At 41.6% G+C, this 15433-nt stretch overlaps 1 protein-coding gene across 1 annotated transcript; it reads right to left on the bottom strand.

The window, feature by feature from the left end:
- Nucleotides 1-1729: 1729 nt before the first annotated feature.
- GPR37L1 (G protein-coupled receptor 37 like 1) lies at nt 1730-14602 on the bottom strand. The gene is made up of 2 exons (XM_073666847.1): nt 13886-14602; nt 1730-6091 (listed from the first exon to the last, which is right to left on the bottom strand). The coding sequence occupies exons 1-2, from the start codon at nt 14447-14449 to the stop codon at nt 5321-5323; spliced, it is 1335 nt and encodes a 444-aa protein (XP_073522948.1). The 5' UTR covers nt 14450-14602; the 3' UTR covers nt 1730-5320.
- Between the last annotated feature and the right edge of the window lie 831 nt (nt 14603-15433).

The following is a 15433-nucleotide window of genomic DNA, read 5'->3' as shown; positions in this document are numbered from 1 at the left end:
TAAAATGTATTTCAGTGATTCTTTGTGGTGATAAAAAAAATGTGAAAAACAGGCACGTATTTCCTTTATTTTCCCACTGATATCGCCAAATAGCGTAAAAAAAAGAGCATAAAAAAGAATATACAAATTAGGCCCATCATATCATGGGAAAAGGAGATGGAAAAAATATTAAATATCGGAACAAGAAAAAATGTTTACAGCTCTATAATCCCAGGTGTAAAATAAAATGTGTCTGTTCATGAATGTGGGGAAATTACCTGTTTTCAAACTGGTTGAACAGCACAACAATCCTACTATAACAAATGGTGGCACAACCCTGAAATATGCCCTCTCATACTGATGGTGTCCATCCGTCCAATCTTTTTGTGCCACTATTTTGATTTCTATAGATTTTCCTCTGCACAGTGAGTGCTGTTCACAACTTAGGCCGAGTTTAAGAGACATCTAATCAAATGCTGAAGATCCTTTCTTCCCATGAGTGGTGGATGTCCCAGCAGTGAGGCCAAAAATTCAGTCAAGGTCAAAAATGGTATATGTTTGGGAATGCCGATATAAAGTTTGATTCTTAGGGATATAACGGGTGGTTTTTACACACATCTAATTCTGAAAAGATTGTTTAAAGGGAATCTGTTACCAGGTTTTTGCTACCCCATCTGAGAGCAACATGATGTAGGGGCAGAGACTCTAATTCCAGCAATCTATCACTTACTGGGCTGCTTGGTTCAGTTTTGATTAAACAGTTCTCTGACTGCTGAGCTCTGTATAACCCCATCTTCTCCACTGATTGGCAGCTTTCTGTTTACACTGTGCATAGGCAAAAAACTGCCAATCAGTGGTGGGGGCGGGGTTATACAGAGCTCATGAATGTGGAGGACTATATGGCAGCAGGTTTACTAGTCCTCTAGTGATAATCTCCTGCTGCTAAAACTTATTTAATCAAAACTACAGCAAACCGCTTAGTAAGTGATACATCACTGGAACCAGAGTTTCTTTCTCTACATTATGTTACTCCCTGATTATGTGGCAAAAACCTGGTGACAAATTCCCCTTAATATAGGATCAATTGGAGAGATTTATCAAGACTATTACATAGGGAAAGTGTACCATAACAACCAATTAGGTTGCTGCTTTTATTTACTAAAAGGCCTCTAAAAATTGAAAGGTAGAATCCCATTGGCTGTTATGGGCAGCACATTTTTCCTTTTCACTTGGTTCCTAAGTGGGCATCTTTGGCCATGCAACAGTCCTTTATACACATATCCAAACAGCTTTCCTAAAGAATCCCTGATTGTGTCCGAGTACAGTCATGAATTAGTTTTGGTTCTTTTTTTTCCTCAGTCAGGACATGTAAATGATTTTTTGTAGCCGTTACAAGTTTGGTTTCCATAGAGACTTCAGCGTCCCCATGCTTTTCTCTCCTCACAACAGTAGCTGTCCCCACTCCCACACAGCCGAAGAAAACAAAGAGACCTTTCTCAGCCACAATGAAGAAGAAAAGATGAGGCCGCCTCTGACCAGCAGGACCACTTCATTCTCCAGAATAACCTTTTATCTAACGCTAATACAAGGGAATCGGCCTGCGATCTGAAATAGACAAATGGTCCGTGAGCAAAGAGAAAACTGCCTTACTTCAGGCCGTGAATCGGTGTAATCCGAAGTGTATAAATACTTCATTATATTAGGTAGATACTTCAGTCTGTGAGAGGAAATCGAAACCTTTCAGTTACTCTTTCTCAATTACTTGTTTTATTAGATGTGAAAAAAGGATTAGGACAAAACTGTTCACGGATACATGGCATATACAATACAAGTTCATTCCTCATTTATTTTTGTGGTCCATAGCTTATCTACAGTTCGTTTTTCAGAAAGGAGACAAGAACCCGGGAGAAGAAACTCTGGTCGTACAGGGGTCAGATGGATTTAAATAAATATAGTTATACATTATGAAAAAAATATAAATCAACTTATCAATCAAATTGAGGAAACTGCCACAGATAAGACACTGTCGTTAGTAAAAACATGTTCTGTTCAGTATCGTTTGGAAATCTTATCGCTGAGTGGGTATGGTCAATTCGGTGACGTTCAGACATGGCAGATGTGTTGTAAATTTTGGATGCAGATTCCATATTAAAATCCATGGAAACTTAAAGTACATTAAGGCCTCATTCAGACATGCATTTTTCACGTATACTTTCTATTATTGTCTATGTGGCTGTTCACAGAGACATGTCAGGCAGCACGGTGGCTCAGTGGTTAGCATTGCAGCCGTGCAGCACCAGGGCCTTGGGCTTAAATCCCACCAAGGACGACATCTGCAAGGAGTTTGTATGTTCTTACCATGTTTGCGTGGGTTTCCTCCAGGTTCTCCAGCTTCCTCCCACACTCCAAAGACATACCAATAGGGAACATAGATTATGAGCCCCAATGGGGACAGCAATAATAATTATGCATGTAAAAGCGCTGTGGAATATGATAGCACTATATAAAAATAAAGATTATTATTACATGTTTGTTTTTCTGGCAACGTTAAGTCTGTGGGTCCTTGAAAATCACAGGCAAGGCACGGATGTCGCTTAGGTTTGTAAATTCGGCAGCAATAAATCGTTTGGAATAATCACTGGGGATTTCACGATTTGCGGATTTTGCAGGTGTCTGGAAAAAAGACCACATCTCTTCTGCATTGAGTGTCACATCCCCCGGCCGTCCAGGACCTTATGCACATGCACTGTATATATTGTCTGTCTGAAGTGCACTACTTCTATATGGCATATGTATATATGGCCTTGTGCATTTGCCTTAATTCACTTCCCTCTTACTGCATTGATTAAATGGGACCCTCTAGTATATTGTGTTGTTCCTCTGTTATTCCTGATTGCATCTTACCAGTTGGTGGTGTCTGTTGGGACGCACACCTTTGACTTGGGGAATGGTAACATCCAGTTATCGATTAATTCATATATATTCCAGGAGGAATAACAGAGGATTAGCACAAAGCAGAGTTCTTAGTAAACAGTATCCAGCATTGGTATGTTATAGGGAATAAACAGATATGTCAGGCGAGCTGACGGGTCCCCTTTATGGGGGTTGTTCACTACTTGGTAAACCCCTCCTTAAATGCTGTAGTCCCCAGAGTAAAATAAACTTATATTCTAGTCCTGCAGTGATGTCAGCACCGCGTCTCCCAACGCTCTCATGACATTACTACGTCACGTGAGAGCTGCAGCCCATCAGTGGCCACTGATGGGCTGCAGCGCACTCATCTTCATTGTACGTCAGAATCCAATGGAAATGCGAGTAAAGTAGCCCGGCAGAATGGCACCGGTGCGGGAGGTGAGTAAAAGTTTTTATTTTACTCGGGGGACTATGGCATTTAAGAATGGGTGGACAGTCCCTTGAAGTGAGTATACAGCACGTCGTCAGTGATGCCGGCCATTCACGATGACTGTGCAATGTACTGCATTTGAGGAAAGTACATTTTAGGGACTTGATAGATTAGGCATTATTTTGTTTGTTTTTTACTGGGCAATACATAATGAAAACATTTCAGACCTTAAAAAAAATAAGTTAAGTCACAGCATTCAGTCAGAAAAGAGAAAATAGACCAAGGTCACAATGTTCACAGGTCATAGACGCTTTGATCTAATCTGGCGACGTTCTCAAATGCGGAGTTTCACTTTATATTGTCAATGTGCTGGATCCCACAGGATTAGTAGCTGGTGATGGGATGAACACAGGCGTCCGGGGAATCTTCGTTTCTTATAGTTTTGCATTCATTTTGGGGGATACACCTTCTTTTAAAGTTGCTACAACAAATACTCGTAGAAAACAATGGTCATTTTTACTGTATCTTCACATTTGGCTTGAGCTGAATTAAGCACATTTTCTATTTCTTACTAAACACTTTAGTTTAGGCTTTATTTCCGGTTCAGTAGAGTTCTGCCGAGCGGCCTGGCCGCAGTACACACGGATGACACTTTTCTTACAAAGACATACATATATAAGGCAATGGAATTGAGTTTTACGACTTATCATAGCATTCCTAAAGCTATGGCCAACAGGGCTGTGCTAAATGTAAAATAGCGCAAATAGTTTCCTATAAGGGAATAGTCACATGCCTCAAATTTGTTGCAGAACTTTCTGCATATCTCCCATTCATCTAAAAGGGGGTTGCAGAAATCCATGCACCATTCGGATGTATAATGCAGATTTTAAAGGGAACCTGTCCTTAGATTCATGTACCAGAACCTGACTGCACATTTACAGCAAGGCTCTGATTCATGGCATCTCTGGTTTGGGCGGCATGAATCTACTGACAGGTTCCCTTTAAGTCACCAATGTTACTGTACAAAATCTACTTAAAGAGTTATTTGAATCTATATGCTGGATTGGTGACAACTGTTAGCCTGGTGTGGGTCTAACCACCCGGACCTCCGCCATTTGACAGATCTTGTGTCCCACACACATATGCCCAGACTGTATGCACTCAATTCAAGCCTATGTCACTGCATTGCACTCCATTATCTTCCTTTCTTCATTGCCATGGACTTAAGAGGTCTCGTCACCAGGTCAAAAGTGACCAGTTTTTGCTCTTACTTTTTGCTCTTACTTTTTACTTTGCTGCTTCCCTGAATATTCATTTTTTTAAATCTCCCATATGGTTCCAGATATATGGACCTTTTTATTTAGTGCTAATTTTTGTGGTCTTTTGAGATGGGACGTGATCACAGGATTCTCTGGGACGTGTCTTGGGCTGCTCTGCATTATTTCTCTGTGGGCCATGACATCTTCTAAAAATTAGCACTAAATTAAAAGGCCCATAACCCTGGGACCGTATGGTGGATTTAAAAAAAATAAAAAATGGAACTCTCAGTGGAACAGCGGGAATAAATTAAGAGTAAAAACTGGGCTCTTTTTAGTTGGTGACAGGTCCTCTTTAAATGGAGCACCGTGACCCATTGGTGCAACCAGACTCTCTGTTCCTGACTTCATTTTTGCAGCCAGGAAAGAATGGGAGAGACAGCGGTGGAACTGACACCGATCTAACAATTATCACTTATCAGTGGATAGATGAAGACTAGTTTAGACCCGAATATCTTTTTAATGGGGTGTTTTCGAGTTGTCGGTCCCTCTAGGTTGTCTTGTGTTTTTTAGTCCAGACTGTCCAGCACTAACATTGCACTTCACTCTTTTCTCCATTCATTCTCTTCTGTCCACCTCAGACATCCCCAGACTGTGTTATTCCGGTGGTCTTCTATTTGCCTTGTTAGGTGATGGGGAGAGGATCACTACCAGTTTCTACAAGGTTTGCATTCATTCTCTCTTAGCAGGGGGTGCCCAGCTGTAGTGCCGAATCATTTGCACCATACGGAGGATTGAGGGGCTCCATTTTTGCACTGTTCTCCTCAGCATTATGTTCAGCTCCTGGTTTGGCCTCATCATCGCAGCAACAGCAGCAACAGTCCAGGAAAGCCTGTCCTAGAGGTTTAGAGACGCATAAGAGGAGGACGGGTGTTACTGCAGACTTCAAGAACAAGAAAAACTGAGTGATAAGTGTCAGGAGGTTCTCGGGAAGGTCCAGATTGGTGTAGGCTACCAAGATATTTGTGATGTTTTCAGGGAGGATGCACACTCCATATACAATAGCTAACCCTGCCACAATCCAGCTCAGTTGACGCTGACACTGGCCATTTTTCATATTCTTTGTGTTTCCAACAATTCGCAAAGTCACCAGTAGCGATGTCATTGTAAAAAGGAGGGGAAGGCAGAAGTAGCATCCAAGGAACCACCACATGCGGGCATGCTTGTACGTCAGCACTAAGGAGTGCAGAACTGGAAGCTGATCCGGAGAGGGGTGCATCACGCAGGAGTCACTGACCAACCCTGACACTGGCGAGCGCTCCTGGTTTAGCTGCCACAGTAGGATTTCAGGGAGCGCAAGAGTTAAGGATCCAATCCAGATAACCGATACCTTTCCCAGGATGGACTGGCATTGCTCCACTGGTCTTGGAGAGAGCTGGGACGAAGTTATTGACTGAAAGCGATCTATGCCCAGTGCACATAGGGAGAAGGTTGTAACGCCAAGGGAAGAAACCTATACCAGAAAAAATAAAATAAATACGTCTCAAACCTTCATTTATGTCGATACTGACATTAGATTAGACATTAGTAGACTTAAAATTGCTGCTACAGCCTGGCCAACCTAATTAGTAAGTAGAATTTACAAATTGGCCACTGGGGCTATTGTAGACTCACACATCCTGTTCTTTTCATGAAGCATTTACAGCAGGTTCATTATCATCAAGGGCAGCAAAATAACGTCAGGTAGTACTATACACAGCTGATAAAACAGGATCCACCAATCACAATAGGCGATTTCACAACTGACCCTGCTTTCACAATGACCTCATTAAATGCTCAAATACAAAAGATATGGTTGCAGTCAGTCTATGACTGCTAATGGGACTGTTTTTCTAGAAAAATCAGGAAGTCTGAGTTTAGAATAGTCCCATTGGTCCTTGTGAAAATTGCAATATTTCTCATTTTTATTTTAATACAGATTGTAATATGGAATTTAACACAAACACGTGATTTAAACAATAGGCCATTTTCTGATGACACAATCATTTTAAGTATTCTTCATATTATTTTCAGAGTATATAAGTCATTTGTATAAGGGAAAGGGGCTACACATCTAACAAAGGGCACCATGATTTTCTTTTCTCAAAATTATTGATAGAATCTTATCTGTCAGATGAAAGATTAAAAGAACATCATAGTAGGGAGCTCTATAATGATCCCATCACATTTGGTAAATCAGCTGTTAAACAACAGTGGAGCCCCATATGTTTTCTACACAGGGGCCCCGCACTGTCTGCACCTGATTTATATACAATTTCTATATGCAAATAGCCTCTTCAAATAGGAAGAGGGCAGGAATTATAGTGCCACCCATTGTTCTTGACACATGACTTAGGATTCGGGGTGTTTGCACCTCATCAGTGCAAAGCAAGCCAACTGGTTTGGCCGGGTGAGAGGCCTCTGACAGGGGATCTAATGTTTAAAGTTTCTCCTTATGGAAAATTGCTTGTAGTCATCAAGATATATGTAATAGGAATTATAGAGGTTGTTCCCTTTCAGAAAATCCTGGTCCTCGGGTACAGTCCATTATAAAAAATAAACAGCACTTTACTCACCAACACCATGGCAGTCAGTCGGTGAGATCAGCGACTCTGTGTCGGGCGTTCTGTCTACACAAGCAGAGCTGCTGAGCTAAATGATTGGTTACAGAGAGCAACAGCGGAGACTCAGCACTGGAAATGGGGATGGTGAGCAAAGCGTGGTTTGTATTTCTATAATAGACTGTGCTTGGGGACTGGGATTTTCTAAAAGGGGACAACCCCTTTATAGGGAACCTGTCACCAGTTTTTTCGTGTGTGAACCAATATCACCACCTTCCTGAGCGGCTGAGCTGTATTCCAGAAAGTTGTCTATTATGTCCTGACCCCCTCACCCCCCCCTTTGTATAGCCCCCCAGAAAACCTTTTGATTTGCTCCCACGCTGAATGTAAATCCGGACGGTCATGTCCAATGAGCTTCATTGCAGCAGCGTGTGTCCCTCCTTTCCGCTGGTAATCGCCGTCCTCCCACCGGTGCTTGATATGCATGACGTGTCTTGCGTCATCCACATAGCCGAATGAAATCTCGCACCTGCGCATGGACATCACCAGCACATACGCAGTTGTGTTTTTTGCTCTGCCTGCAGTGGGGCAGCACAAATTGCACCTGCGCGGCGCGAGCCGGCGATGTCCCTGTGCAGGTGCGAGATTTTATTCGGCTATGTGGATGATGCAGGACACGTCATGCATATCAATCACAGTGGAAGGACGGCGATTACCAGCGGAAACGAGGGACGTATGCTGCTGCAATGCCGCCCATCGGATCGGACTGTCTGGATTTGTATACAGTGCGGGAGGCGGGAGCATATCAAAAGTTTTGGGGGGATATAAAGGGATAAGGACATTATATACAGTACAGACCAAAAGTTTGGACACACCTTCTCATTTAAAGATTTTTCTGTATTTTCATGACTTTGAAAATTGTACATTCACACTGAAGGCATCAAAACTATGAATTAACACATGTGGAATTATATACTTAACAAAAAAAGTGTGAAACCACTGAAAATATGTCTCATCCCAAACCATCTTGATTGGGTTCAGGTCTGGTGACTGTGGAGGCCAGGTCATCTGGTGTAGCACACCATCACTCTCCTTCTTGGTCAAATAGCCCTTACACAGCCTGGAGGGGTGTTTGGGGTCATTGTACTGTTGAAAAATAAATGATGGTCCAACTAAACGCAAACCGAATGGAATAGCATGCCGCTGCAAGATGCTGTGGTAACCATGCTGGTTCAGTATGCCTTCAATTTTTTTCACCAGCAAAGCACCCCCACACATCACACCTCCTCCTCCATGCTTTACGGTGGGAACCACGCATGTAGAGTCCATCCGTTCACCTTTTCTGCATCGCACAAAGACACGGTGGTTGGAACCAAAGATCTCAAATTTAGACTCATCAGACCAAAGCACAGATTTCCACTGGTCTAATATCCATTCCTTGTGTTCTTTAGCCCAAACAAGTCTCTTCTGCTTGTTGCCTCTCCTTAGCAGTGGTTTCCTAGCAGCTATTTTACCATGAAGGCCTGCTGCACAAAGTCTCCTCTTAACAGTTGTTGTAGAGATGTGTCTGCTGCTAGAACTCTGTGTGGCATTGACCTGGTCTCTAATCTGAGCTGCTGTTAACCTGCGATTTCTGAGGCTGGTGAATCGGATAAACTTATCCTCAGAAGCAGAGGTGACTCTTGGTCTTCCTTTCCTGGGGCGGTCCTCATGTGAGACAGTTTCTTTGTAGCGCTTGATGGTTTTTGCAACTGCACTTGGGGACACTTTCAAAGTTTGCCCAATTTTTCAGACTGACTGACCTTCATTTCTTAAAGTAATGATGGCCACTCGTTTTTCTTTACTTAGCTGCTTTTTTCTTGCCATAATACAAATTCTAACTGTCTATTCAGTGGGACTATCAGCTGTGCATCCACCAGACTTCTGCACAACACAACTGATGGTCCCAACCCCATTTATAAGGCAAGAAATCCCACTTATTAAACCTGACAGGGCACACCTGTGAAGTGAAAACCATTTCTGGTGACTACCTCTTGAAGCTCATCAAGAGAATGACAAGAGTGTGCAAAGCAGTCATCAAAGCAAAAGGTGGCTACTTTGAAGAACCTAGAATATAAGACATATTTTCAGTTGTTTCACACTTTTTTGTTAAGTATATAATTCCAAATGTGTTAATTCATAGTTTTGATGCCTTCAATGTGAATGTACAATTTTCAAAGTCATGAAAATACAGAAAAATCTTTAAATGAGAAGGTGTGTCCAAACTTTTGGTCTGTACTGTACAACTTTCTGGAATGCAGCACAGGCGCTGAGGAAAGTGGTGGTGTTGGTTCATACATGAAAGACCACCTACTGACAGGTTCCTTTTAAAATGGCTTTGTTAGCTTTTTCTACAAACTACAACCCCTGGCAAAAATTATGGAATCAGCGGGCTCGGAGGATGTTCATTCAGTTGTTTAATGTTGTTGAAAAAAAGCAGATCACAGACTTGGCACAAAACTAAAGTCATTTCAAATGGCAACTTTAGGGCTTTAAGAAACACTAAAAGAAATCAAGATTAAAAATGTGGTACTCAGTAAGGGTACTTTTTTTCAGACCAAGTAGAGGGATAAAAATATGGAATCACTCAATTATGAGGAAAAAATTATGGAATCATGAAAAACCAACACACAAAAGAACACTCCAATACATCACTAGTATTTTGTTGCACCACCTCTGGCTTTAATAACAGCTTGCAGTCTCTGAGGCATGGACTTAATGAGTGACAAACAGTACTCTTCATCAATCTGGCTCCAACTTTCTCTGATTGCTGTTGCCAGATCAGCTTTGTAGGTAGGAGCCTTGTCATGGACCATTTTCTTCAACTTCCACCAAAGATTTTCAATTGGATTGAGATCCGGACTATTTGCAGGCCATGACATTGACCTTATGTGTCTTCTTTCAAGGAATGTTTTCACAGTTTTTGCTCTATGGCAGGATGCATTATCATCTTGAAAAATATCATCCCCAAACATCCTGTCAATTGATGGGATAAGAAAACTGTCCAAAATATCAATGTAAACATGCAGCCCCATATCATCAATGACTGTGGAAATTTGCATGGTCTCTTCATGCAGTCATCTTTATAAATCTCATTGGAACAGCACCAAACAAAAGTTCCAGCATCATCACCTTGCCCAATGCAGATTCGCGATTCATCACTGAATATGACTTTCATCCAGTCATCCACAGTCCACGATTGCTTTTCCTTAGCCCATTGTAACCTTGTTTTTTTCTGTTTAGGTATTAATGATGACTTATGTTTAGCCTTTCTGTATGTAGATCCCATTTCTTTTAGGCGGTTTCTTACAGTTCGGTCACAGACATTGACTCCAGTTTCCTCCCATTCGTTCCTCATTTGTTTTGTTGTGCATTTCCTGTTTTGGATACATATTGCTTTAAGTTTCCGGTCTTGATGCTTTGATTTCTTCCTTGGTCTACCAGTATGTTTGCCTTTAACAACCTTCCCATGTTGTTTGTATTTGGTCCATATTTTAGACACAGCTGACTGTGAACAACCAACATCTTTTGCAACATTGCGTGATGATTTACCTTCTTTTAAGAGTTTGATAATCCTCTCCTTTGTTTCAATTGATATCTCTCATGTTGGAGCCATGATTCATGTCAGTCCACTTGGTGCAACAGCTCTCCAAGGTGTGATCATTCCTTTTTAGATGCAGACTAACAAGCAGATCTAATTTGATGCAGGTGTTAGTTTTGGAAATGAAAATTTACAGGGTGATTCCATAATTTTTTCCTCAGAATTGAGTGATTCCATAATTTTTTCCCTCTGTTTGGTCTGAAAAAAATTACCCTTACTGAGTACCACATTTTTAATCTTGATTTCTTTTAGTGTCTCTTAAAGCCGGTCTCTGTTGTTCGACTGCAGTGGTGACATAACATCGACAGGCCCTGGCGCCTGAGTAGCCTCACATGCTGTCTGACACATAAGCATTGTAAATGGCGCATAGTAAGTGGGGGAGTGGAGGGCCTTGTTTCCGAGTCTACATTGGGGCCTAGGAGCTTTGAGTTATTCCCCTGGATGTGCTTTTCTATTGTATTTGCAAATGCATAGCTACACTTAAAGATTATGCCCCTCTATTCTGTCACTAATGTTCTTGCTGGCTTTCCCTCATTATTACATCGCCACCATCAGTAAAGGCAAAGAGTGAGTGTGAACGGCTCATTAGACGAGACCACTGGTTCAATTTACTGACAGCAATTAGGTATTTCAAAAAGTGAGAGGACCGGAAGCACAAAGTACACTAGAAAGCCGCATTATTCAATGGTTAAGATTTATTTCTCTCATTTCTGGCAAGAATCCATGTAGCTTAAAAAACTTGCACTGACACGTCCTTGTTTTCACCAAACAATCCTTTAATCTGTTACCAGGTTCCTTATCTGAGAGCACCATAATATTGGGACAGAAACCCTTATTCCAGCGATGTGTCACTTACTGGACTGTTGATACAGTTCTGATCAAATCAGTGTTTTATCTGCTGCAGTTTTCTGAATGCTGAGCTCTGTATAACCCGCCCACACCACTGATTGGCAGCTTTCTGTGTACACTGTGCATAGGCAAAAAGCTGCCAATCAGTAGTGGGGGTGGGGTTACACAGAGCTCATGAATATGGAGGACTACATGGCAGCAGGTTACTACACCGCGTGCAGAATTATTAGGCAATGCGTATTTTGATCACATGATACTTTTTATACATGTTGTCCTACTCCAAGCTGCATAGGCTTGAGAACCAACTACCAATTAAGTAAATCTGGGGATGTGCATCTCTGTAATGAGGAGGGGTGTTGACTAATGACATCAACACCCTATATAAGGTGTGCTTAATTATTAGGCAACTTCCTTTCCTTTGGCAAAATGGGTCAGAAGAGAGATTTGACGGGCTCTGAAAAGTCCAAAATTGTGAGATGTCTTGCAGAGGGATGCAGCAGTCTTGAAATTTCCAAACTTTTGAAGCGTGATCACCGAACAATCAAGTGTTTCATGGCAAATAGCCAACAGGGTCGCAAGAAGCGTTTTGGCCAAAAAAGGAGCAAAATAACTGCCCACGAATTGAGGAAAATCAAGCGTGAAGCGGCCAAGATGCCATTCGCCACCAGTTTTGCCATATTTCAGAGCTGCAACATTACTGGAGTATCAAAAAGCACAAGGTGTGCGATACTCAGGGACATGGCCAAGGTAAGGAAGGCTGAAAAACGACCACCTATGAACATGAAACATAAGATAAAACGTCAAGAATAGGCCAAGAAATATCTTAAGACTGATTTTTCAAAGGTTTTATGGACTGATGAAATGAGAGTGACTCTTGATGGGCCAGATGGATGGGCCAGAGGCTGGATTAGTAAAGGGCAGAGAGCTCCACTCCGACTCAGACGCCAGCAAGGTGGAGGTGGGGTACTGGTATGGGCTGGTATCATCAAAGATTAACTTGTGGGACCTTTTTGGATTGAGGATGGAGTGAAGCTCAACTCCCAGACAACTTCTTCAAGCAGTGGTACAGGAAGAAGTCTGTATTGTTCAAGAAAAACATGATTTTAATGCAGGACAATGCTCCATCACATGCATCCAACTACTCCACAGCGTGGCTGGCCAGTAAAGGTCTAAAAGAAGAAAAAATAATGGCATGGCCCCCTTGTTCACCTGATCTGAACCCCATAGAGAACCTGTGGTCCATCATAAAATGTGAGATCTACAGGGAGGGAAAACAGTACACCTCTCGGAACAGTGTCTGGGAGGCTGTAGTGGCTGCTGCACGCAATGTTGATCGAAAACAGATCAAGCAACTGACAGAATCTATGGATGGAAGGCTGTTGAGTGTCATCATAAAGAAAGGTGGCTATATTCATCACTCATTTTTTTTGTTTTTTGCATGTCAGAAATGTTTATTTATAAATTTTGTGCACTGATATTGGTTTACCTGGTGAAAATAAACAAGTGAGATGGGATTATATTTGGTTTTTATTAAGTTGCCTAATAATTCTGCACAGCAATAGTTACCTGCACAAACAGATATCCTCCTAAGATAGCCAAATCTAAAAAAACTCCACTCCAACTTCCAAAAATATTAAGCTTGGATATTTATGAGTCTTTTTGGTTGATTGAGAACATAGTTGTTGATCAATAATAAAAATAATCCTCTAAAATACAACTTGCCTAATAATTCTGCACACAGTGTAGTCTTCTAGTGATAATCTCCTGCAGATGAAATAGTTATTTTGTCAAACTTAAATTAAGCAGCCTAGTAAGTTATACATCTCTGGAATCAGGGTCTCTGCCCCTTCATCTTGCTACTCTATTAGGTGGCAAAATCCTGGTGACAGACCCCCTGTAAATGACTTCATTGCTAAGAGTCCACAAATCATACAGGTGGTCTGAGAACAAGCAGTATCAATGGGGACAAATATATTTTAGTCAGTACAATACTAGATTTGATTTGTCTGAAATTTGGACGTGTTCCTTTGTTATTATTCTGGTCCTAGCATTTAATATAAAAATTGATAAGAATATCTATTAAATAGTGATGCAAATATTACATCATGTCTAGTAAGAGAAATTCCCTCCTCTTGAGAATGTAACTTTTTGACAAAATAAATTTGTTGCATTGAGTTTTCTGTTCGTATATAGATAAATGAAGAAAGAGCAAACTTACCTCCATGAATGGCACAATGCGGCAGGAGAGGACCCCCAGAAGTCTGCGATGTGTGATCTCTTGGAAGACAACTACAGGCAAACAGAAGAAGAGAAGCAGAAAGTCCCAGAGTGCGACGCCGGCCAGGATGGAGTCCCAGGCGCTCTTCATAGACATGCTATGCCACACAATGCACATGATGGACAGGTTGCCAACAATGCCCACAGCAAATACCACCAGTGACAGCAGGAGCACTCCGTACGCACTCAGTGAGTTCTCGCTCAGAGGATACAGTGAGTTTTTCAGCTTTGGTCCCCAGGTGGGTGACTGTGACGAGCCATTTTGCATCCGATTGACGTCTGGTAATCCAGTAGTTGGCGAATAGATTAGCCTTGGGTATCCTAAATTCCCAGCATCTTTTTTGGATCCTTCTCCCTGTGACCCTCTCCTGACTCTAGCTTTGGCAGCCGCATGGACTGCTGTTGTGTGTCTGGATCCTTCATTACAGACACTGCTCCTGATGTTTGTCAAATGTAAAAGCAGAAGAAACAGAAAAGACTCCAGTAAAACCCTTGAAAGTTTCATACTTTCAAAAAGACAAAAAATCCCCTTTACAGCAGAGAGGAGAGGGCTGAGATAAAGCAGTGATACTGTGGCGAGAAACTCTATAGAGTAACACAAAGAAGCACTTATCCCTCTGTGAATGCTGCACAATGTCTTTCCCACATGACCTGATACTGTGCCAGACACTTTCCTCATTCGCTATTTACATACATTGTGTACCAGCCTCTGCTTTCTGCTCTCTGCCGCCTCCTAGTGGTGTGACTTAGAGGTCTATAGTATTGTGCATTTTAGCTACTAATGTGGAAAAGCTTCACAACGTATATATAAAAAAACCTATGGTGGCTCAGTGGTTAGCACAGTGGCTCAGTGGTTAGCATGGTGGCTCAGTGGTTAGCACTTTGCAGTGCTGGGGTCCTGGGTTCAAATCCCACTAAAGACACCATCTGCAAGGAGTTTGTATGTTCTTCCCACGTTTGTGTGTATTTCCTGCCACACTCCAAAGACATACTGATAGGGAATGTAAATATTGAGGACAGTGATAATAATGTCTGTAAGGTGATGTGGAATATCTTGGTGCTTCATATATAATAATAAACATAACATAATCCCCGTGTAATGTAGGAAGCATGCTAACATACATAACACAGCAGTATACTGTATCCTTTGCTGGGAAAACAATCAAAAAGGTTGTGAAAATATAATATCATTTGGTGGAATTAATTCAAGAGACACAAGAGATGCTAGAAGTTAACCACAACAAATAATTGGGATAACTTGTATCTTGGGACAGAGGAAGACATATCATTTATGCGTCTGACTCCCCAAATATCATTAAACACATATCTGCAGAGATAAAACAATACTACTCATTTTTGAATAGATTGTTGCTTTAATGATTTTTCCCTTAAGGGTACATTCACACAATGTCTTTCTCAGGCCGGTCCGCTCTGAAACCTGCATGAAAAAGTGCCCTAAAAATGCTGAAAAGAATGAACGTATGCTTTT

This window comes from Phyllobates terribilis, unplaced genomic scaffold (genome assembly GCF_046119375.1).
Source record: "Phyllobates terribilis strain yellow unplaced genomic scaffold, ASM4611937v1 Scaffold_2__4_contigs__length_985480577, whole genome shotgun sequence".
Lineage (NCBI taxonomy): Eukaryota > Metazoa > Chordata > Amphibia > Anura > Dendrobatidae > Phyllobates > Phyllobates terribilis.
This window is presented reverse-complemented; position numbering and strand designations above follow the sequence as displayed.